The 25,189-nt window shown below is 37.7% G+C and overlaps 1 protein-coding gene across 2 annotated transcripts in view; it reads right to left on the bottom strand.

Annotated features, from left to right (window-relative positions):
- Positions 1-2,324: 2,324 nt before the first annotated feature.
- The window catches only part of COL1A1 (collagen type I alpha 1 chain), a 39,618-nt gene continuing 16,753 nt past the window's right edge, over positions 2,325-25,189 (bottom strand). For both annotated transcript variants that reach the window (XM_058181425.1, XM_058181426.1), the window contains 28 exons: positions 23,979-24,032; positions 23,774-23,872; positions 22,529-22,582; positions 21,792-21,845; positions 21,641-21,694; positions 21,256-21,309; positions 19,859-19,903; positions 19,661-19,759; positions 19,183-19,290; positions 17,866-17,973; positions 16,826-16,879; positions 16,602-16,655; positions 15,194-15,301; positions 15,045-15,098; positions 14,155-14,208; positions 13,170-13,331; positions 12,139-12,246; positions 10,491-10,598; positions 9,787-9,840; positions 9,536-9,643; positions 9,032-9,085; positions 8,649-8,756; positions 7,647-7,700; positions 7,141-7,248; positions 6,764-7,046; positions 5,847-6,037; positions 5,500-5,742; positions 2,325-4,268 (listed from right to left, as the gene is read on the bottom strand). In XM_058181425.1, coding sequence (XP_058037408.1) covers positions 4,122-4,268; positions 5,500-5,742; positions 5,847-6,037; positions 6,764-7,046; positions 7,141-7,248; positions 7,647-7,700; positions 8,649-8,756; positions 9,032-9,085; positions 9,536-9,643; positions 9,787-9,840; positions 10,491-10,598; positions 12,139-12,246; positions 13,170-13,331; positions 14,155-14,208; positions 15,045-15,098; positions 15,194-15,301; positions 16,602-16,655; positions 16,826-16,879; positions 17,866-17,973; positions 19,183-19,290; positions 19,661-19,759; positions 19,859-19,903; positions 21,256-21,309; positions 21,641-21,694; positions 21,792-21,845; positions 22,529-22,582; positions 23,774-23,872; positions 23,979-24,032 — 2,781 coding nt within the window. In that variant the 3' untranslated portion in view covers positions 2,325-4,121. The remainder of the gene's footprint in view (positions 4,269-5,499; positions 5,743-5,846; positions 6,038-6,763; positions 7,047-7,140; positions 7,249-7,646; positions 7,701-8,648; positions 8,757-9,031; positions 9,086-9,535; positions 9,644-9,786; positions 9,841-10,490; positions 10,599-12,138; positions 12,247-13,169; positions 13,332-14,154; positions 14,209-15,044; positions 15,099-15,193; positions 15,302-16,601; positions 16,656-16,825; positions 16,880-17,865; positions 17,974-19,182; positions 19,291-19,660; positions 19,760-19,858; positions 19,904-21,255; positions 21,310-21,640; positions 21,695-21,791; positions 21,846-22,528; positions 22,583-23,773; positions 23,873-23,978; positions 24,033-25,189) is intronic.

Raw genomic sequence — 25,189 nt, 5'->3', positions numbered from 1 at the left:
CTGGGTCCATCAGGCGCCTGGGATGGAACCACCGCGTCGGTTCCGTCTCCCTGCGGTGCGGGTTGGCAGTTCGAACGTCTAACCGAAGGAGAGAATTACATTACCAGGACCAGAAACTTTTTGAGTATTGACTTTCTGCAGGACCTGCAGTTGGATCAAACCTGAGCACCTACTCATCAGGGACGGGGAAAAGCCTGCCTTGTTGGAACGTTGTATGTGGCCTCTAACCATCCAAAAAACATTATTTAGCTTGTTTAGAGAATCTGTATCACCCTTACAGGTCAGGGAAGCTTTATTTATCAGAACTGAGTTCCTTCGGTAATGGATGTTCTATGATGGGCTACTTCTAGTCAGATTCATCTTGAATGCTAAAAGGAATAAAGGGTCCATTACTGAGAAACTGGGTGGGGGGAGATCCAGAATAATAGAAGTGTGACAACAGTAGGATGAGAGATCAAATGGCAATAGAAGAGACAAGATGAAGTTTTGCTCGATATATCACTATGGAATGGCTTGAACAAAAGACTGAGAAGCCTGAAGAAAGAGAGATGTTGGCAGCATCAGAGGGAAAAGTTATTGAAACAATTGTTTTATGTCTTGCATTTGAGCCTTGATCTAAATGCAGAACTCTCTCTCTCTCTCTCTCTCTTCGTTGTGTGTGTTATAAGCTCAATATTCATGAGTTTTGGAGGCCGTGCATTTCTCTATCTGGCTTCTTTTGGTAGGGCAAAATATTTGCTATGTGTGATGTCTCCAGCTTCTGTTTATAAAGCAGCCTTTCATACAAAGAAACCCACTCCTTGCTAGCTTCTGAATGAGGGCTATTGAACTTTGTTCAGCTTTCTGGGCAGGTGGGGGGAAGAGGATGCCCCATTGGATGGGGAAGATTTTTTTTATGCTCAGAATATCAGGTAAGCAAGTAGAAGGAAAGCTCAACTCCATTTGCAAAGTTCTCAGAGAAGCCAAAAGAGCTATAACAGAACTTGTAAGAAGGGAAAAGAACATCATAAGAAAATCATAAATAGAGGGCATAAATGGAGAGAAAGGTGAGGATGGGAATGAATATCCTAGGAGAACATGAAGAAGAAGAGATAAAGAAAAAGCTACGGAAATTTGTGTTGAAGCAAGGATATGTATCTCATTGAAGCTGGAGGAAAAGAAAGGAGGCTGTGGAATCTGCAAAGACTGACTACAAATTCCATGTGGCAGGATCCAGGGAAGAAAAGTATCAGTTCTTGGATTTATTTTTAGGATCATGTGAGTACCATCCAAACATTTTGGTAAGTCTACTACTTTGTTTCTCCTAATCTTGCACCCATTGATCCTTTGTCCTGCCACTTTACTTTTCTGTGGTTATAATCCAATAATATCTTACCCATTTGGGGTTCCCCTTCCCCAACAAACCTTTCAGCTTTTATGATTTAAAAAGAGAAAGAATGAATGAGAGAGAGAGGAGGGTTGGGAGACGGAGTGATGGTGATGGGGAAGACTTTATGATAAAATAAGAGAAAGTCCAGAGAGACAGAAAATGACAAAGCTAAAATGAAATGTTGGTGAAAAATACCTTCTGCGATACATAGAAGGGGAGAAATGAACGGTTCATTTCCAATACCCTGTTAGGCCCCAAGAAGTGGAGAGATGCCCACATACTAAATGAATTTTTATTTGGGGGAAGGAGCCAAGAGAAATCCACGAAGGGGCCATTTTGTTTAATATTTGTGATTTTAACTTCAGCCGGTTAAAAAAAGAAAAGAAAAAGGCAAGCTCCATGGTGGTGCTGTAGGGTGAGAGAAATAGTGAAAAAATATAGATGTCACTATAGGGGAATAGCAGGGGAAAGAATAGTTGGCATATAAGGAGAAGTAGGTCAAAGCAAGCAAAGTGAGAAACAATAGCAAAAGGAATAATGATAAAGAAAAACTATTAAGCTTTTTTGGACTCATTTTCTCTGGCTAGAGTTATATATTTTTAAGAATAATATTTTTTTTTAAAATTGTTGTGGTTTCTTCTACTGAGATACATAGAAAGGAAGGACCTCTAGTGAAAATTTATCAGCGTCCTTACAAATCTAGTCTCATGATTCCTTCTAAGAAGGCAGGGTTGATGTCTTCAGTGGTAAGACTACTAGATCTGAGCTGAAAAATATCTGGGTGATTACTTGAAGGATCTGATAGCCTTATTTAAAGGCTGTTATGCTTGCAAGTGTGGACATTTCCAAAATGTATATAAATTATGGTCCCAATCCCTCCCATCAGCCAGCACCCCAACCACCAGGAGTGGTACCTCCTGGTCTTGCATGACAGAAAAGTCTGAAGAACAACTGGTATATTTGGATCATTTCACATGCTTTATTTCAGCAGTCAAAATAATTAAAAACATCTCAAATTATTATACATATACAAAATAGGTACAGAATCTTCGGTCGGTCATACTCCCTAGAACATCTGCCTCTTGTTACAGAGAAGAATGGATTTGCTTGAACTTGAACCCACAGGGGAAAAAAGAAGAAGAGTTAAGGTGACAAAAGTTGAGAGCAAAGAAGAGGTAGAAGAAAGGAAAAGGTTGTGGTTTTTTTAGCAATGAATGAAGACCATTAAGGAGCAAGATGACTCAGCACAAGAATTTGCTAGCAGGGTAAAAAAAAGAAGGGAGGGAGGGAAAGAAAGAGTGATGGTGATGGAGAAGACCCGGATGGAGGGAAAAAGGGCAAGCCAAAAAGGAATCCACCTGCTTTACAAGAGAACAACAGAAAATTTTCAGACCTTGATCCCTTGCAGCAATGTCTAATTATTATTATTATTATTTTTGTCATCCTGGTTTCTTTTTGCTTGTTAAGAAAATTAGCACCGTTTGAAAATTCACAAGTATCTTTGGGCAGCAAGACACTAATTCTATTTCCCACCCACCCCTTCTAATACTTCCATTTCTATAGCACCAAACAGGCTGCTCTTAGCAACAGAGTTTGCTTGGAGCAAAAGTTGTTTTAAGTTTCACCACTTCAAAAATAATTCCATGGGACCTGAACATTATTAACATAGCAGACTAAAAGAATAAAATAAAATAAAGAGACACAGTTAGCACCTTTTGCTAAACTTGGAACCCTGCTTTGTTCCCTGTCCCCCTCAGCCTGGTGATGGCATTGAAAAAAAAACTCCAAAATTACCGCAAAGAACTTGGAAATCACAATTGTGAGGTAGCTGTCCATTACAACAATAACATACATTTAACATTGCAATTTCTCTGCTTTCTGTATTAGCCATTTATTTTTCTTCCCTTGTTCACCGACAACATATTTGTAGCTCTTAACCTATTTTCTCCATGTGTTCTGCTTTTTTAAAAAAATAACCTCTAACCAGCTTTGCAGGTATATCAGTATTATTAGTTGTTAACACTTGTCCAAATTTGTATTTGTGTTGAAAATCATTCACTGCCACACCTATATTTAGAAGTAATTAAACTCCTTTCTATTGCCGGCTGAACAAAACAGAAAAAAAATACACTTACAATGGCTGAAATAATAATCTTTTCTGTGGTATTGCTCTGTATAAAAACAAATAAAAAATGTAAAATTGCCAGCAGAGAAAGATGGCCTATAAGGAAATTTTGGGGTCTTTTTTCACTTCCAGGTTAAAGGGTAAGTTTACAATAATTAGGAGGATGTTATGGGCAGGCTGTAAGACTAGTTTAGCATTGCTTTTTTGTTGCTTTGGAAGCAACAGATTTTTTTCTCACCCCAAGAACTGTAGTTAATATTCAGGTGTTCATTAGTTGGTACTGATTTTTATCATTTTGTATGGTATTTGGAATGTGCAAATTGTGATCCCAAGATATTACATGATTTTAAAAATGAAGAAGGTAAAATCAAGCCATTCTGTCTTCGGTGTTTCTAATTAAAAAAAAAAAAGTCAAGCAAGTGGATGCATTTCCTTAATTATTTTTCAAAAGTCATTTATTTTTATTTTTTTTGGTTTAATGCTTTTTTTGGTTTTTTTTTAACGGAAACGAAAATAGTTTTAGAGATGATGGATAGAAAAAGACACAAATTCAAGTCCATGTGAAATTTCCTTCTTTTTTGGCTGTTTTTTATTTTATTTTTAAAACTGTCAGGTTTCCTTTGGGGTTTACAAGTAGCAGACTGGTCCAATATCAAAGCCGAATTCCTGGTCTGGAGCACCAATGTCCATTGGAGCCACATCAATGATGGGCAACCGGGAAGTTTTTGTTGTCTTGTATTCAATGACTGTCTTTCCCCAAGTGTTGGTGTGACTCTGTAAAGGAAATGAAAATGGTATGAAATCACAAATGCTATATATGCTATATAAGGCAATCAACAGAGATCTGTGCTCTTTAATCCTGATACCCCATTCCTCAGCCTGAAAACAACTAGAGCTTTGAAATTTAAATCCATCAAGCCTTCACCTCTTATTCTATTTCTTAACTTTCAAGTGCACAGCAGCTTCCACCCCTAAGAATCTTAGTCAAGACTTAACTACAAGAATGGACATTTTGCTATTCTGCAAAGATCTAAAGGTAGAACAGATCTTTATTTATTTATTGCATAGTTATTATTTAAATATAAATAACCCAAGGCGGCAAACATACTCAATACTCCTTCCTCCTCTTATTTTCCCCACCATAACAATCCTGTGAGGTGTGTTGGGTGGAAAGACAGTGACTGGCCTAAAGTCACCCAGTTGGCTTTCATGCCTAAGGTGGAATGAAAAACTCACAATCTCCTGGTTTCTAGCCTGATGCCTTAATTACTAGACCAAACTGTCTTTTTAAAAATTATCTTGCAAATCATAAGATTATGATCCTCAACCTGAACCCAACACTAGAAACTACTAGAACATTAAAAGTGCTACTATTATATCAAGAAACAACATTCCTCTGCAGAAAATGGTTCATGGGCCTCCAATACTGAATGGACTAATTTTTCTCTTACTCAGGTATTCAAACTAATGGGTACAGAGATATATTTCTTTATACTGACTGAATTAATTGGATTGGCAAATCAACCTTCATTTCTTATTCAGAAGAGAATCATTATTTTCCGGTCTTTGACTTGGTTGCTACATATTTACTGTGCTTTAAATTTTAAGATCTTCCTGGTATTAATCCCAGATTCAGAACATAGAAAAGTTTTGATGCAGAGAGAGAAAAAAGAATGGCCTTCCCACACATACAGCAGTATATAACATATTCAAATATTTCTGCCTGAGTCTAGGACAATTTTTAAAACAGATGATGCCCCTGTGTTATACTGCAAGCCAGCTGCCCAATCTAAAGCAGGGCCCCCTAACCTTTTGGGGACCAGGGACTGGTTCTGAGGAGAAAGATTTTTCCACTGATTGGAGAGGGTGTGGTTTTGCATGCTGCCTGCATCCCACGGATGGGCCTTCCTTTGTTTGCATGGCTCAGTTGCTGGTATGCCATGGACTGGTGCCACTTCATGGATTAGGGGTTGTGGACCCTGATCTAAAAGACTTGAAGACTCACCGTGCAGCCATCCTCAATAACTGAATAGGTGAAACGGCTGTTGCCCTCTCCTCTCATCTCAATGTCATTGGAGCCCTGGAGGAGCAGAGATTTCTTCAGGTTTCCGGTTTGTTGATCCATGTAAGCTATACTGTTCTTGCAGTGGTAGGTGATGTTCTGGGAAGCCTCAGTGGACATCAGGCGCAAGAAGGTCAGTTGGATGGCAACATCACCTGGGTTGGCTCCCTCACTACCATATTCAAACTACCAAGAGAAAAGAAAAAGTGAAATAGCATTTACCTCATCTCCTGTAGAAATCCCTCCACAACACCCAGAAACAATGTATTTCTTAATCTTTCCTGTCTCACCTGGAAGCCTTCAGTCATAGATTCTCCAAACCAGACGTGTTTCTTCTCCTTGGGGTTGTTGCTGACATACCAGTTCTTTTGTGCAATAGTAGCCTGAGTTGGGTAGACACAGCTCTCACCAGTCTCCATATTACAATAGACTTGGATGGCATCCAGATTGCAGCCTTGGTTGGGGTCAATCCAATACATGCCTATTTATGGGGAAAAAATAAATGAGTAATTTGACAGACGATGATCTTGAAAGGGACATAATTCTCATTTATTTCATCCTCTAAAGAGGACTGATTAGCTTATCTTCTCTGTTCCTTCTTTTCTGTAGCATTTTCCCATGCTATAGGTTCTTTGTTCTCAAAAACTGTCTTCCATCTCCTAAAATATATGCAAGCTTTGATAGTTGTAGTGGTGATGATGTTTAGATATGCCTCTATGAAAATAATAGGCCTAAGGATAATTAGCAGGAGCATTACCATATGCAATAAAAGTAAGTGATGAAAAGTCATTTCATCACTTTTCAATATTACTAATCGAAAGAAGAAAGAACTTTCTAACTTAAGTTACTTCTCTTTGAAAAGTTGGAAAAATTGGACAGGCAACAGTGGTTAATTTGTTGTAACTTGGAAAGAGAACCTCCCTAAGACTTATGCAGATCATATTCTGCAGAAAGAAAACGTTCTTAATAGAATTAATATTTCTGTGAAATTTCTGAATATTCTGCTCATAGGATCTTCCCAATCCCTGCTGAATCAGTAGCTATATTGTGAATAACTAGTTAATGAAAGCATGCAAGAAAAAGATCAGCAGTGCATGAAGAAAGAACAGCAATTCTGACAGCAGAAGGCAACACGTTCAGATACAAAGTTCATTCATAGCAGCAAATATGGTTCTAGAAGCTCAGATATGGCTTCTCTTGCACTTACCACTCTTCCATTCTCCATGGCACATCTTCAGGTCACGGCAACTACGGGCTGGGTTCTTACGGGTTCCTTCAGGGCTACGGATGTTCTCAATCTGAAGAGAAAGGCTCTTGAGGGTAGTGTCAACTTCCAGGTCACGGTCACGCATTACATTAGCATCATCAGCTCTATAGTAGCGGCCACCATCATGAGCTTTCTCCTGAGGAGGTTGGGGCAGGAAGCTGAAGTCAAAGCCACCGCTAGGTGGGCCTGGGGGACCAGGTGGTCCAGGAGGTCCAGCAGGACCCTGCAGGAGGAATATGAAGAGAACAATAATTAAAGGCAAAGATCTTTTCAACTCATTGTAGGTAAGTTGTGATATTTCTAGAATCATTACATACAGCAGGGCCAACATCACCAGTACGACCACGGGGTCCAGGTGGGCCAATGGGACCAGGGAGACCATTCAGACCGTCTTTGCCAGGGGCACCAGAAGATCCAGGGGGTCCCTGTCAAGAAGGGAAAAATTCATTATTAGTGAGCTTTTGGCTTAAGATGGAAAAGCAAAAAAGCAAAAAGAAAAGCTAAAATGAGACACATCCAGCAAGTCTCATTTTATAACAGGTTACATGTCTTTTCTTCTAAAATAATACTATGTGTTTGCTGAGGATTAGAATCCAATTCAACATAGAAATATATTACTCACACTTGTCTCAACAAAATTACAGCCTCATTTTTTTTTTAGAATAGAGTTTTACGTTATCTTCATCTTGCAATAACTCATTCTTTCCAGTTATTGCATTCTGATCCTCCATGCTGGATCAAATCCAAGGTATGTCAGATTGTTCTCAGAGTTCCCTTATTCATTCTGGATGGTTATAACACAGCAGATAATAATCATACTCACTCTTGGACCAGCAGGGCCAGAAGCACCAGAGGGACCTTGTTCACCAGAAGAGCCCTATAACAGAAAAGAAACTTGTCAATTACCAAATCATCTAGATGAATATTTGGATATCTTAATACAATGACAAGTGAGAAAGCTGAAATCCCAACCTTAACAGTGGCTTAAAAATCGGTGAAGTGTGTCTGATAATGTTTAATATGAAATGTTGGGCTTCTTAATTGTCCATATTATCTCTTGCTCTTTGGCAAATGGGAATTTCATGGACTCAGGGAATATGCAGTGCACATGGAGGTATGTATATATCTATTCGTCTGTATACAGTCTTTTGTGATCCCCTAAATAAATGTTTGAATATATCACACAATAGAGGAATACTTTTCTGCATGAAGGGAGAATATTAACCAAAGATGGATGTTTTTGAAAGTCTGTATTTCTTTGCCAATTGGGTGGCCTTGAATTTGTGTCTACTAGTATCAGAAAACACAATATGCAAAATGTTTTGAGGCCTACTGCATTATACTGGTGTCAGAAACACTCCTACTGGTATTGATTTTAAAGAGGTAAATTTGAATTTATTAATTTGCAAATTGATTTCTAAAGAAAAAGGTTTGATGAGGGCAGATAGTTCTGGTATCAACAGCTCAGAAACCTATCTACAATCTAAGCATTGAAGGTCCCATTTAATCATTTCTACAAAACTACAGCATTGAGTTAAACTCCTTAATAAGATATTTGGATTAGGAAGTATGTTTGAATTAGAATACGCCTTTCTAAACAGTGAGCATGAAAAGCTACAAAATCTATGATATTTTTCAAAGTCTACATTGTAATAAATTACACATGAAGCCAGAACTGAAATTTTAAGACAATGGGATTGACATGTAAATTGACTAACTTAATGGACTAACATAGAACACATATCCCTCCTCTTTTTTTTTTTAACCAAAGTAACCTAAAAAAAAAAAAGTTGAATCTTGTTCTTGGTCAATGACAGATACTCACAGGGGGGCCAGGGGGACCCTGAAGACCAGAGAATCCTCTGTGTCCCTTCATGCCTCTATCACCTTGTTCACCAGTCTCACCCTTGTCACCACGGGGACCTTGTGCACCCTGGGAAAAGATCGGAAGAAAGTTTTAAAAAATCAGTTTTTAACAAACACAGCAAAACCTATGACCATTTCTTTGTAGACATTTCGGCAACTGAAAACATTGGTTGCTAGCCAAAGGCAAAAATAGCAAATATGTGGACAACAACAAAGTCAACTACATTCATTCAGTGCTGAATGGCAAGACTCTTGGAACAACATCTAACATAATAACCAGAATATACTTTAAATTATGTGGTTTCTTTTGAGAAAAAGAAGTATTTTGAAACTCCGACTTACCGCAGGACCACGAGCACCAGCAGGACCAGAGGGGCCAGCGGGACCAGCAGGACCCTGGAGAAAAGAAGAGGAGAAAATTAATTATCTCCACTCGCTATTCATTTCTTTGGGAAATCAGTCATTCTATGTGACTGTTTCTTTTCAAGCAAGAAGTCTGGAATTGAATTATATTTTACTTTACAAGGAACAAATCATCATCATCATCATCATTGCTGTTATTGTTGTTGTTATTATTATTAAGACAATAGCTTCAACTTCTCTTTTGTTTCCACAACTATGAGTCTAACTGGCCTTTAGTGAAGAATCGATGATATTTTATCAAAAAGAGAAGTGAGCTTGATTTCTGGAACATGAAAATCAATCAGTTGTTTTAGATTAATATTCTCTTGTGCTCATGAAAGTGCAACTCTTGGGAACAGGAAAGGATCCCTCTGGTATTTGGAAAAAGGTTTCTCTTGCTACCTATAAAACATGGCATAAGAATGAAAAAAAATGGTCACTTACACTCTCACCACGCTCTCCGTTCTTGCCAGCAGGGCCAACAGGGCCAGGGGCACCAGGGGCGCCAGGAGCCCCAGGGGCACCAGCTGGGCCAGTCTCACCACGATCACCCTATTTGGGAACGACAAAGGGAGAGAATCAGCGTGAAGCCAGCCTTTATTTCAAATACGATCTGTTTGAATATGATTATCTTGTAGCATTGGTAAGTTCTTGATACTTGGTTATGTGATTCATATCAATAACGAATAACTCACCTTGGGACCAGCAGCACCGTCACGGCCAGGAGCACCTTCAGCACCGGGAGCACCCTGTGAATCAAGAAAGAAGGGAGACGGATTAAACACAATGGGAAGATCAAGGAAAGTCAGAACTTGAACTTGAGCACCATAGAGAATTTAGAATCCTAGCCTGACAAAAAATTTCCAGGCTCTCCCATGAAGTATTTAATTTGAATGCATGACTATATGAAATAGCTCTATCCCAAGTAATACCTTGGGATATTTCTTAGGGTGTTTAGCGAGAATACCCCTCCAAGGTCTCCAGCAAAGTCTTTTAAACCGGAGTTTTGAATGCTAAAAACTGAATTCAAGATTTTTATATATCTAATCATTGTCATTTCATATATCGAATCATAATTTTTTCCTGAAGTTCCCTTGTTCTGAATCCAACCACTGGTTCATTTAGCCTCCACCTGTCTGATACTTTAAAGCTCTCTAAGGTCTCAAACACAGATCTTTCATGAATTTCCTACCACTCTTTTAGCTAGAGAGTTTAAGAATTGAACTGGGGACACCCTGTATAACATTGAATATGTTCTACCTCTACGGGATGGCAAAGCTACAAATGTCTATTTTGAAATTAATAGTAGCAATTTTGATGACACTAAACTTGCACAGAGGAATGAAAATGTTGAGGGGAGTTGGAAGCATCAAACTCTTTTAGAAAAACAAACACGCACCTCACGTCCAGCTTCACCAGGGGGTCCAGCCAATCCAGGGGGCCCAACTGGGCCAGGAGGACCACGTTCACCAGCGGTACCAGATGGACCTTGTTTGCCGGGCTCACCCTATGGACCGCAAAAGAGAATGCAATGCTATGATTCACACGAACTGCTGCTCCAAAGAAAGGAAGGACAATAAAACCTTATAGATTATGAATGATATTCTCTAGTACTCAGTATCTGGGAAAATACTAATAAAAGGATCTGTTAAAAATTCAAGGCATAAGATACACAGTAAGATACAGTATTTTGCTGCCTGATTTGGATTGCTTAAATCAAAATGCATAGTCAGCCAGCTGACTTGATCGTAGATCTTCCCTTTTTCTCCTAGTATATTGAAGAGTTAAGCATTTGCTGCTTTTTCATGACAAGCCAAATCTGATCAACCAAAAATCTCACTCTGCCTGTTGGAATAGCCAGCTCTGGGAAAGATGCTTGTTCTTAGGATTAATGCAAGGCAAGATCGCTCACTTTACCTAAGTTCTAAATCAGGATGCAAGACAGGGGTGAAAAAATCAACTCTGATTGAAAGATTTACAATCAGAATTTTTGCAAGCAAATATCTTCCAAAATTAATTCCAGATGCTCTTTCTGCAGTTGAAGAGTTCATTTATGTTATTGTAACGGATTATTTAAAATAGAATTCCAGGAATTTGTGAAGTACTTTTCTCAGAAAAGACTGGTCTCTCAACATGGAACAAGGGCTTTTAAACCCAGAAGATCCATCAACTATTTTGAAGGCCTAGCAACATGACTGAGATAAATACTTGAATGGACAATCAGGTCTGTGGGTTTATAATAGGCCGTGTTTTGTTAGGAGTAATGGGGCCTCTTATGAGGAAAGAAAAAAACGTTTTCAAACTTGAGACATCCAACTTGTAGCTGGAGGAAAAGAAAAAGCTGTAAATTGTGCAAAAATCCGGGCTTCATGGTCGAACAAGTAGCCATAGAGTTGTGATTAGTGAAAATATTGAGTGATGCTTTGCTCTGTGTGAAATTTTGAAACTATATTAATCCATTAGGAAATACTACTATATATCTTTTTAGTGCAGCCTCAGTATGGAGGAAAATCTACCACTAGATAAAACAAAACTTATCTCTTCAGCAATGCACATTAATATTATCACAAATGGGGAAACAAAGTAATGGGAAAATCAAGCCCATTACTATTGTGCATTGTAAGAATGTGCATAAATAAAGAACAGTAACTGAATTAAAAAAAAACCCAAACACCCTTGCTTTGAGACATCAATTGCAACCCTAATGGCTGCTTCTTGGAAATATACCCTGCATATCAATTGTGTTCTTCATACAAAAACGTTCAGCACAATATTATTGAATAAACCAACATCTAAACAAAAGGAAACCTTTGTTGAGTTTGCCCATGTTTATTTATTTATCTGTCTGAAGAAAAATCCAGTTAACTTTTTCTTTTGTGTTTGTAGCCCTATATATGTGTGAATTCTTCTAGGAAACCTCAGATATTTTTTCCAGTATTGTACTTCTTTCTTGGAGATCAAAGTTTATAAAGCTAAAGAATAAAAATGGATCCATATTGCATTCCTGAAAACTTCCGTTGATTGAATTGAAAAAAAAAAGTACTCACAGTAGGGCCAGGAAGTCCAGGGAATCCTCTCTCTCCTCGTTGTCCAGGAAGACCAACTACACCACGTTGTCCAGCAATACCTTGTGGGCCAGGAGTACCAGGGGCACCCTATAAAACAAAACAACGTAGATTTTAGAAACAAGGCATAGATTTAGTGGACAATCAGGTTTCTTTTTTATGAGTAGTGTGCTCTCCCAGATTTCCCATCCTTGATTCTTCAATGATTTATAGACTGCACATGTTCTCGTCTTCAGCTAACATTGCCATTGGACATTGGTTTAGAGAAGATGATGAAACTAGACCTCAATAACTAAGTAGCAAGCAGTGTGTTGTCCCTTCGGGATACAGGAATTTTGGAGGGTTTAGATGAAGGAGAAAACTGATGGATGCCCTGATACTTTTTAACATTGCAAGTAATATCATTCTTTCCTAGTTTTCCAACCCATATCCTTCCTGAATAGGAGTTCCCTATGTGAAACTCCCTACAGAAGACTCTGTTACTAGTGAGATTTTTGTATATCGTGATTTTTTATTCAAAACAATATAAGCAAACAAATAAACTAGTAAATATAATTGTACAAAGGGAGGAAACCTTTTTTTTTTTTTAAAGGTAACTGAAATGTAGCTAATTTGAATATCTTTTCCAACTTGGGGATCCCCAGTTGTGCATAGTTTGATTTCCAGAACTGGCTGTTGTTAAGATTTCTGGGACATTTCCAGGATGCTGAGATTGGGGAAGCCTGATCCAGGGGATACATGGTTTCTTATGACAAGGAGCAGCCTTTGCCCAGAAAAAGATGCAGAAAGTTATAGATATTACCAATTGCCATGAAAATGGTCATGGGTGGTAACTGCATGAAAAAGCATACTGTTACATTATCACCAGGGAAGGATACTTTTAAATATTAACTTAAGATAAGTTTGTATTCGAAAAGTTATTGCTAGATATAATAGGGAGACTTCTCAAGGAGGAGATGCCCAACTTGACTCAAACATTTCATTTAAGAGAAGTGAATTTTAGATCTACTTACAGCAGGTCCATCAGAACCAGGAGATCCCTTCTCACCAGCAGGTCCAGGTGGGCCAGCAGGTCCGGCTTCACCAGGGCGTCCAGCAGGTCCAGTCTCACCACGGGGTCCTTTGCTTCCTTCCTTTCCACTAGGGCCAGGTGGGCCGGGAAGACCAATGTTGCCCTTTGGGAAAAGAAAGACAACAGGCCTATCAGTCACCCAGCCAAAAGATTGTATGCAAAAATATATTTTTTAATATAAATCCTTATTAAATGAGGGGCTCTGTAGGGGGATGCAATTATGCTTCAAATCAGACAGATCACTCTGGATGAGCAAAATTTTCTCTTCTTTGGCTAATCATGTTAGTTGTTTCTTAAGGCCCATTCAAGAAACTGACTAACCAGTTTCCAGCATTTTCAATTGACAGGCATTGATTCAATGAAATTTGAGGAATTCATAGTGAGGGTTTTAATATATTTCTCTTAGAGATCTTAACCTGTCCTCTCTAAAAACACCCAAAATTCCCTGGGAAATAAGGTATATCTATCATATCAGTATTATATATTCCTGATATACCTTTCTTGTTCATTCCTTCACTTTGTTGTGTATTTCTGAAATATCCACAAAATATCCACAACACTGAAATACTAAGCTCCATTATAAACATTTTAATTTTTGGGCTGACCTCTTTCAGTCAACGATTTATAAAAAACTGGTTGCAAAGCCTATTTGTAAGTAGAATATTTTAAAGCTTCTAGAGTTAAACTTTAGATTAAATACTCATTGAAATTAATAAATTTTTAGTCTCAAGAAAGAGACAAAGGAAAATTAATTTGCATTTAACTCATTCAATATTGAGACCTGAATTTCTTTATAATTAACATTATGATCCTCATTTGCCAAAGGGGGCAAAAATTCTCCTTGTGAATTATCTCACCCCGATGGCCATTTTGAAGTTTTCAGAATCCCCTCCCCCAATTTATCGGCAAAACTGTGTGTTACTTACAGATGGGCCAGGAGGTCCAACTCTTCCAGCAGCTCCAGGGAATCCAGTAGCACCCTATAAAAATAAACATTCCATTTTCAATTATCCTTTCCTACAAAAGAAGACTAACACAAGTTCACCGAATATACCATGTTCCAGTGAATGCAGTCGTTTAAAGGGGTTTTGCTCTGATTCACAAATGTGAAAGCTGGTGTGAAAAGCTCTCTCAGACCTTTTAACACCTTATCAGGATGCACCACTGTTTCTTATTTACATGGAGATGCTTTTATTTCTGACGCATTTCTGAACTGCTAATTGGGAATCCCAAATATATTAGCCAAGGAAGAGTATATGATCTAGGTGCTAATAATATCTGCTAGAATGTTCTAGGCAGGATCTAAAATAGGATTTTTTCACTATCATACATGGTATTAAGCTGGCCAGTGAGACCTTCTTAATAGGGACATCATATTTATTTAATAAGATATTTAAATATCATATTTATTTACGGTACTGTCCCTTAGTGTTAGTCCCTTACTGCTTAGTGTAAATTAAAGTCTCTTTAGAGAAAATTTTCTCTTTTGTATTCTGTTCAGCACTTCATAAGTGCTGAAAGTTTTATTAATTTCTTAAATCAATTTAAGAAAAAAAAAGAAAACAGATTTTTTTAAAAAAAAATATTATATTTTGCAGATTGAATTCTAGCACTGATAGTGTTATCTAGTGTGGGTAACAAAACGTCTACAAGAAAACAAGCAAGCTCAGAGAGCACCAAGGACCCCTCCTTTTTAACCCTGAGCCACAAATATTCTCTTTATTGGAGATTTAATTCTAGGAACAATAATTTGAATCCTTAGTGAACTACCTTAGCATCTTATTTAATAATATGGGGGCGGGGAAACCATACTTACAGGGGGACCAGCATTTCCACGAGCACCTTTGGGGCCAGGAGCACCAACAGGACCCTGCAATTAATAGGGAGAGGTTAGCATGAAACTAAAGGCTGAGAGAAGGGCAAATTTTCATGGAAGAGTATGGGAAGCAATGAAGAATAACTTACAGCAGGGCCAGCAGGACCAGTAGCTCCAGCGGGACCAGGAGGACCAGCATCACCTTTAGCACCAGCATCACCGGGTTCACCTTTAGCACCTGGTTGTCCATCAGTTCCCTATTGGAATAGAAACAACACAGATGGTGAAGATCAGGGAGATGGAGGCAGAGACACAGGTGATTCTATGGGATTTAATTTCTATCTTTTTCTGCATTCCCCAAATATATCTAACTAAACCAATCCTTGAACAAACTCCTAATTTCCTGTTAAAGACATACCTTGGCACTCAACTGCTTTGAAACTCATCAAATTTTGTACATAATGCATTTTGATGTGAAAATTTTGTCACTGTACTCAGTGTTTGTTTGGCATTCAATGCACAAAGTAGAACCTGTTGGTGTCAGCTGCCTTGTGATTAACTACATTATTCCTTATAGGAAAAATGTGTTTGGTACTCATCGTTTTTGGTGCTTATCCCATCTCCTAGAACCAATTAACAATGAGTACCAAAGTACCACTGTATACAGTTTTCTGGATTTTCCATGGATGATCAACCAGGGAAAGGTAACATAGAAGGCTAAGGATGGGGATTTCATAAGTTTTGAGAAATTTGCTTGCAGATTTATATCTCTGTTATTATAGGCAGAATTGTTGGTTAAACCTTTATATTTCAGTAACTAGCTCACTGATTGCTTGAAGGGCAATAATAATTTGCCTTTCCAATCACCTTCACAGAGTTGGTAGAACCAAAAAACTGAGATGCACAAATTAAAGAACTTGCAACAAAAATAACTTGTCTAATGTTCTTGGTATCTCAATTGAACTGATTCTATGACTACTTTCTTTTATAGTCCAAATCGTATGCTTCTGAAAAATATTGTTAACAGAAATCAGCTGGATACAGTGACTTACTTTCTGGATCTCTATTGGTTTCTGTGAGTTCCAAAGTGGTTCAGAGTATCAAATATTATTTAAAAAATTATTTGTATTCATTCATATCTATCTAACCACTGTAACTAGGTTATGGGTAAGGACAAATCGACTATGATCCCAACTCTGGAATTGATTGGTTCAATTTTCTTTTCCTACCAAAGGTCATTTGCTGGTAATCTATGGTTGTTTTCTGATTCACTTGCTATGTTCCTACAATGATATAACACAGTAAATTGATTACTGAATTAATACCAGATCACACTTTTATCTAATGGGCTGGATTCACATAATAAGCTAAATTGCAGAAAACACCCTATCAAATCAAATGCTTATTGGGTTTAACATGTTACTTAAATGTATCTGCTAGATTTCCAAGGTTAAGCATATTGTGTGAAAAAAGCCTTCCCTACATTATAGCGGTAAGGGGATGCAAGCATTTTAATGGGGTTCCTGAGAAGCAGAAGAGATCTTCCATCATACTTACAGGGGGTCCAGCAAATCCAGCAGGTCCAGCAGGGCCGGGTTCACCACGTTCGCCCTGGGAAGGACAAGAAAAAGACAGAAAATGTCATGATGAATGAAAGAAATGCAAAGTTAAACAGAAAGTGCAAGAGCTATACAGCTATGTAAGAGCTGGATAGACTGCATTTCAAGACAAATCATCTCGAGGCAAAGTAAAAAACAAACCTAGGAAGGTAAATTACTTACGGGAGCACCACGTGCACCAGTGGGGCCAGAAGGACCAGAGGGACCAGCTTCACCCTGGGGATGAAGAAAAAGCAACAAGGTTAAGCACCAGACCTAGCAATAGCATTCTATGCATTAAAAATGTACTATAAGTACAATTTATTTTGATAAGTCAGTCTTACATTAGGTACTATCTACTACTTGGATAAAAATCGCAAATGCTTCTTTTTCCAATCACATGAAAAATTTAAAAATGGACAATATGCCTTCATTTCTAACCAGAGATTCACACAGTTTCGGTACAAAAATACAGATTTTCTATTATTTGTGACTATTAAGCCGAAAGAATACAACAATGGTTAATAGGTATCAAGAGATATGGGAGGTGGGAAAACTCGTCATGTCTTTTGGGTGGGTGGTTTAGCCAGTTTCTAGTCTTTGTTCATTTATAAGTATATTTCAATCTATTTGCATATTAAATAAGTTGTTTTAAAATCTACATAAAAGGTATTTTGAATTCATTTAATTGTAAAGTAGACTCATTATTTTAACACATTTCTCATAAAAACGTATGTTTATAAGCCAGGATCATAAAATATGGAGAAGTATAATATCTAAAGAATAACTGAATTCTAGTCTCTGTATTAAAATGGAAGATGCACATTGGGTTACTTTGCTAGAAATAAACGAAACCAATGAATATCCCATTGGTTTAGTTTCTAGCATTTGTAAAAAGTAATCCTTAGGCTCAGATATTATAACTAAAACTAAGCAGAGGATTTTCTTAAAGTCCACAACTTGCTACAAAAAGTATTTGCAGTAGTTTGTCCTGGATAAATATTTGCATCTTCTCATTTATGCCATTTTGCTTTCTCTGATGCTTTCTAAAAAAAAAAAAAGGCAATCCAAGTTTGATCTGAGAATGGCAGCTAGTTCCTAATTTGTGCACAGATCTGTGTAAATGCCAGGGAATGGCAAATATTAAGTAAAACGTATGGCATAGCTTCCAATAGCCATAAATGAGTAGGCATTAAGGGAGAACAAGTTGACGGAATACTTGCCTTGTCACCAGGAGCACCAGCTGGTCCAGGTGGGCCGATGGGTCCAGTCAATCCTCTAGGTCCATCTTTGCCAGGAGAACCATCAGTGCCTTTGGCACCTGGGTCACCCTAGAAAAGGCAAAATAAAACTATCAATACTGAAAAGATCAGAAAGGCGTAAGGATTAGAAAGAATAATAGCCTTGGGGGCGACCTTGTATTCCAATCCTGCTCAAGCAGAAAACTCTGTACTAATTCAGATGGTTTCCAAGAGTTGTCAAATCTCTTCTTAAAACCTCCACTGTTGGAGGCTCAACTTCTGGAGGCAAGTCATTCCACTGATTAATTGAGAGGAAGTTCTCCTTAGTTCCAAGTTAATTGTCTCCTTTATTATTTCTATCCATTGCTTCTTGTCCTACCTTCAGATGCTTTGGAGAATAGACTGACCCCCTCTTCTTTGTGTCAGCCCCTCATGTTAGAATACAGCTATCATGTCACCCCTAATCTTTATATTCATTAAACTAGATATACCCAATTCCCTGCAACTGTTCTTCATATGTTTTAGTCTCCAGTCCCCTAATGATCTTTGTTGTTATTCTCTGCACTCTTTCGCAACATCTTTTTCAATATTCATATATTTTGAAACTTGAAATAAGATTTCACATCAGGCTTGATGTTAGGGATTTTCTCAAATATATCTCGAGAGCTAAATATAAAAAATCAAGATCCTGGATTGTCCTCTTAAGTTTTACTTCTTATTAAAAGGCCTCAGGCCAAGCTGGAAGACAACAATGGTCAATCAACCTTTTGATTTGGCTTGGGCTGTATTCAGAAAAATATCTGAAAGCCAGTTAATGGAAGATAATATAAAATTAATTCTTCTTTGCCTTTTTGATTCTCCCAGCAGTTTATTTGTATGGTGGCATTAGAGAACAACCATAACTTATTGATAGATGAAGAATATGGGTGCAGAAGATCGTAAATTCATCAACTGTCATACTTTGTCTACAATAAAAATAAATCCCAATTCACAATGTTGGCAACTGATATCATTCAGATATTTCAATATCATTCCAGACTCCCATCCAAAATTTTACTATACACTCTAAATCAGACTGACCTGATGGACAGGTAGTCCATATCTATGTCAAGATTATCTCTAGATACAATCTGAAGGAACTTAAGCCATGCATGAAACTGGAAAGTAGATGATATTTGGAAAGGAATGGATGTTCTTTGAAAAAGGCGGGATGCTTTTGCTTGTTCTTTATCTTTTTAAGCCTAGTAAGATGATGGCTGCCATTTTGATGACAACAATGTTCAACCATCATGTACTTACTCTATCTCCCTTGGCACCAGGCAGACCAGCAGCACCACGTTCACCAGGCATACCCTGAAGACCAGGAGGACCTTGACCACCAGGAGCTCCAGGAGCACCAGCATCACCCTAGAATTGTATAATCAAGGCAACAAGGAAGGCATTGATCAGGAATGGAATCATTTGGAAACCACATAGAGAAAGAGAGAGAGAGAGAGAGAGAGAGAGAGGACGTACCTATCTATTCTTTCCTTAAAAAATATTATATATTTTTTCCTATCTTCTGAATTCTATTTTTCACACATGTATCTAACACAATATTTAATTTTTCTGATCCCCACAAGGCATATCAAGGAGGAGTAAAAATGATATTGTTCCTAGGAAAGCAGCAGTGTAATGGATTTGGATATATGATCTATCATTCTGAATACCCAAGGGTAAAGTCTATTCATTTATCTTTAAGATAGCTTTTTCATCTTAACCTTTATTAATCTCTTACCTTAGCACCATCATTACCAGGAGCACCATTGGCACCACGGGGTCCAGAAGGACCTGCAGGACCTTGGGCACCACGTTCACCAGGGAAACCTCTCTCGCCCTAAATGAAATAAAGAGTGAGTTGATTACAAATTGTTTATGGAAGCATTGTTGGACAAATAAAGACATACAAGAACTTAGAGAGAAGATCTTTACTTACTCTTGCACCAGAAGGACCAGGAGCACCGATATCACCAGGGACGCCCTGTCAGAGTAGGGAGAAACAGATATTGTTAAAAGATAGAGCCGTTGAGAATGCATGCAGATAATGAACTTAATTTGACATGGGGGTGGAGAGGTGGAATGCAGTTCAACAAGAAATGGATTGTTCACACTCATGTCTGTGTGCAGGATTAGATTTTTTGCTTCTTTCAATTATGAAGGCTGTACACCGCCCTGAGTCCTTCGGGAGAAGGGCGGTCTAGAAATCTAATTAATAATAATGAAGTTCTAGAAAACTTTAAATAGAAGAGTAGATATGAGAAGCTAGGTATTTTTTCTAGTGGAAATAAGAGCTCTAAGACAAAGATACACTGTAGAAGAAAGAAATATCTATCTTCTTCCATGAACAAGAGATTGTTTCCTTCAAAAATTTTTATTTGGAATATAAATATTCCTTTGGATAAATTCTAAAGATGCCTTTTCCTAAACTGCTAATTTCTTCTTCAGAAAAATAGAAAAAATAATTGAAACCTGCATGTTCTGCTGCCATATTGATGATGCACTAGTCAAAAATGAAATTCTTCAGAAATTTTATTATTTAATTTCAAGTCTCAATGCTACTGAAATCTTCAGAAAAAAAGTTGTATGTGTTATGTATTAATCTGCATTTGAAATTATGATCATGCCACATAGAAATAGAATAGACTCATTGTCTTATAATAGACTCATAATCTCAGAAACAGACTCTTACAAAAAGCTATTTGAAAGATGTAGTCCCCAGATTACAGTAATGCAGGAATCCACTATTGCAACATCACTAGTACATAATTACTAAGTACCCCTGAAAAGTGATGATCTGTTATTATCAATGTCCCTCACTGGATGAAAGAGAGTCCACCATCTTCCAGGATAGTCTGTTCCAAACCTTGGAGAACTACTAAAATTATTTTTTTGGGAAGTATTTTTAAGTGACTTGTCCAATCAAATAACTGTTTTATCAAAAGTATATCATAAATTGGTCATAATAATGTCCTGAAGAGAAGGTAAATCTCCACCTACTAAAATTCTCTACAACTATTAAAAAAGTGTAGGAATTGGGAATTATAAAACAAAAAAATATAGGCCTGATTTTCCATATGTCAGTAGATGCTTTTCAATTGTTGGATGGTGTATGTATCCATTTGAAAAAGAAATGCACAAAAAGGCCCAATGGGGAAAATGGCAGACATTATTAATGTGAAAAGTAAGGTTATTCTGGAGAATATTTGTGAAAAACTAGTCTTTCTCAAAGTCTGCAACTCAAGGGTCCAAATTTAGTTTTTTCCCTGCTTTAAAGCATGTAAAGACCCCACAATTCCTTCTTCACAGTTCTGCACAAAGGAACACATTACATACTTGTTCACCAGGTTTTCCAGATTCACCAGGGGCACCAGCGGGACCAGGAAGACCCTAAAAACAAAAGTCAGAAGTGAAGAAAATATTAGGTTTGATAGGACTGGATAAGACTGACAAATACAGCTTATTAAACAGAATAACTTCATCAGGTTTACTCCACTAGCATCTCATAGATTTTACATGCTTATATTTAACAGCAGCATTTCCCAACTTGCCAGCTTTAAGACCTGTGGATTTCAACTCCCAGAATCCTCCAGCTAGCTGAATCTTACAGCCATTATGGTTTGTACTCAATACAAACCATATGTATTGAGTTAATATATACGGTTCAGTTCTGAGAAAATAAATGTACATCATTTGAATATACACATTTTTTTTTGCTCACCTGGAAGCCAGGAGCACCAGATGGACCTTGTTCGCCTCTTTCACCAGCAGGACCCTGTAATGAAAAGGTAGGAAAATTCAAACCTTGACAGAATCCAAAGAGGGATAAATATTCATAATACTGAAGAAGGAGAAATCAAAGCCATACTTACAGCTGGGCCTGGAGGACCTTGGGCACCAGCATCACCATCTTTGCCAGGAGCACCCTGGGAGAAACCAAGGAGGAGTAAGCATCAAAACAAGCAGAGCCCAATGCTTTTAAAATAAATCTTGCATAAGAAATTTGTTGATTGAAAACCTTCCCACCAAATGCCTTCCCACCTACCACGTGATCAGAAAATTTATCTTGGTAAAAATATCACTATATTCTCTCTATATAATTGCATGCAAAACCATCTCACTGTGGATATAGTAGTGAAGGTGATGGACTGGCATGGGGCATCCCAGGGTTTAGCCCACCCTTGGTTGCAGAACCTATTAGATTACTTTGAGCCAGTTCCTCTCCCAAGCTTCCATTCCTTGCCGCCCTTCTCTCTTATATAGATCCAAAAAACCCTTAAAAAAGGACTTTTTGACTATAGAAAGCTTAGCACATATATGTGAACTCTAGTTCATTGAGGTAGGGAAAAAGTAGCAGCCCGCACAACTTGCTCTAATGATCCCAAACAAAGGCAACATTTATGTATCTATGTATATGTATCTGTGTATGTGCGTACATATGTATGTATGTATTCTGTATATTTATTTAACAGATGTGTATAGCCGCCCAGTTATATAAAACAACTCTGGGTAGCTATTTATTGCCAGCAATTATGTAAACAAATCCTTGTATATATGTCCATCCAGATCACTGAAGTGAATAATAGAGAGTGAGGAACAAAATACTTACATTAGCCCCAGTGGCTCCGGGAGCACCTCTCTCACCAGGTTTGCCAGGTTCACCCTAGAAGAGGATGGGGGGGGGGAATAGATAGAGAATGGGAGTTATTTCAGGGAGAGTGTCAATATCTTCCATTTCATCCTTTAGTATTTCTCCATGCTATGGCAAATCTAGGATGCCCAAGTCCAATTTGTATTACATAAGCATGGTCTTATACATATTTGAAAGGCAACGGAATGTCTTTCACACAATCATAGCATGTGGGAATGACCTTGGGATACAATAGAAAGAGTCACAGCTTAGACAATGGTTAGATAAGAGACCACTGAGTTCACAGAAGGAATGGGAGATGGCAAAAATATCAGAAGGGACTATTATCTCTTGGACTATTAAGAAGGGGGAAAACTTGCAAAATTCCATTACTGCAGCCTTACAGTAAAGATAGAACAAGTAATTCTGGATGTGTTTCTTCTCTGGACTACCAAAAGGACTCACTCAAGCAGCATATTTTATTATTTAGAAAATCTCAGTACCTCTAGTATTCCATTTTCATTTGTAAAGAACAACCTATTTTACCAACAATTTCCTCTCTCCAGTTCACAGTCTAGAGTGATTTTTCACAACCAACCAAAGCCAAATACATCTTGAAACAATCTATTTCAAGTGTATTCAAGTGCAGTTAATGCTTCTGCTCTCCATAAATCTATTTATACTTCAGTTGGTTACTGAATATAAAGTTGTAATCATTAAAAAAAAATATGAAGGCCTCGCAGAAACTTGATTAAATAGGAGGTTCTGATAATGACAGGAAGACCGTGAAGAAAACCCATCTATGTGATCACTAATAATTGAGAACAATCTGATGACACATAATCAATTGTGGTAAATTGGTTCAATAGTGTCAATACAGCATATACATGTGGATTATTCATGAAATCAATTTTGGAATAAAATTGACTCGTATAGTAACCATCCGAAAAATATTCATATTGACATGAACCAGGAAGTAAGAAATCAGAAGAGCAAATAGAGGGAGCTTTAATATAGCCACCTGCTGCCCTTATTTCAGAAGTAGCCTTGCAGGTATTCTTTTGCTCCTTAAAGAAGAATTAAAAGCTGCTGTCATGGTGTCATAGTTTTTTCATGGGTTGAATGCTAAATAAGATGGTCATTTGTGGAACAGAAGTCGACATCATCCTTGTATCTCACCTATAAAACATGTCATTCAGGAAGTAAATATGAAGCATTACTTACAGCAGAACCTTTAGGTCCAGGGAATCCCATCACACCAGCTTGACCTCTTGCACCAGGTGGACCTGCAGGTCCAGGGCGACCATCTTGACCAGCAGGGCCCTACAAGTGAAAGGAAACAATAAGCCCATGTTTAAAAAACAAACAAACAAACAAAATTCTTTTGAAAAATATAGGGGTGATCCCAGTAAGCTCTCTCAACACTTACAGCAGGTCCAGTCTTGCCATCAGAACCAGGGCTACCAGGGCTACCAGTCAGACCCTAGAAAAGAAAAAAAAAGGAGAAAAATGTGTGAATTGGGAAAGATGGTGTGATGGCATGTAATGAGGAGATGGATCCCTAAGGGGAGGGGCTGCCTTCCAGAGGAATTAGATTTAACTCCACCCATATATCATGTGTGAAAGAAAGAGGGTGAAAACAGGTCCTCTCTAATAGGGAGGCTTTAAGGCAATAAAAATACCTGTTAAGCATTTTAAAAACCCTGTTTTCTGTTTTAAAACACCTGAACATATAAGTTGTATTTTGTAACAATTCCTGATTGGGCATTTCTTCTGTGGCACAACTGCACAGTTCTGTTTAATTGTGTTTTGCCCATGTTTGTCTCTTGCTTCCTTTCAAGTGTGCAGGCTTTAATTTATCAATAAATTTAATCTGTGCTCATCCAAATGAGCAATGTTTTGATCAAGGATGATCAAAAAACACCAAGTGGAAATCTTAGTATTTTTAACACTAATTGTTTGTTGCTTTAAGGTTTTATGTTAGTTAGAATGGATTAATACATGAACTCAATTGATTAGGATATGGGTATCCTAAGGGGGGGATGATGATAGTAATAATATCCTAAAATATTTCCCAGTGAAATGGGGACAACATGCAATAGAAAGAAATTACAGTGACAAGTTTGTCCCAAAGAAAGAGCTAGGAAGCAATTCATTCACTATAACAGAATTTAAGAGCCCATTGGTAGAACAACTGAATTTGATTTCTAAAGCTTAAATTCAGTTTGCAACTGGCATATTTGATTCCATAATCTTTTCTACATTAAAGTTTATGTCTCTTGGTGAAAAATGAGATTATGAAAAGGGTTTTTTTTAATGACATCTTAGTCCTTTCACTGCTGTTTAATTGCTAATTATTTTACAGACTTGATTCCCTTCCCCCAACCCACCCAAACCAGCAAAGTGTCACCTATAAAATACATTCATATCATAATGCTAAATGGCCAGTCCAGTCATGATTATATCAGATACCAATCCAAGAGGAGCCAATATTTCTGGATTAGCATGGCCTTCATTTTGATAAGTGAAAGTATTTGCTCCAGTTCAATTATGCTCAGAAACGTAACTAAAATAGAGCAATAAAATCGCTGCAAGGAATTTAATTCCTTTTAACCTATTCCTATTTATTTCTCTGCTTCA

This window comes from Ahaetulla prasina, chromosome 4, assembly GCF_028640845.1.
Source record: "Ahaetulla prasina isolate Xishuangbanna chromosome 4, ASM2864084v1, whole genome shotgun sequence".
In the NCBI taxonomy this organism is placed as follows: Eukaryota; Metazoa; Chordata; class Lepidosauria; order Squamata; family Colubridae; genus Ahaetulla; species Ahaetulla prasina.
The sequence above is the reverse complement of the archived record's forward strand: the minus strand, read 5'-3'. Positions and strand labels throughout refer to the sequence as shown.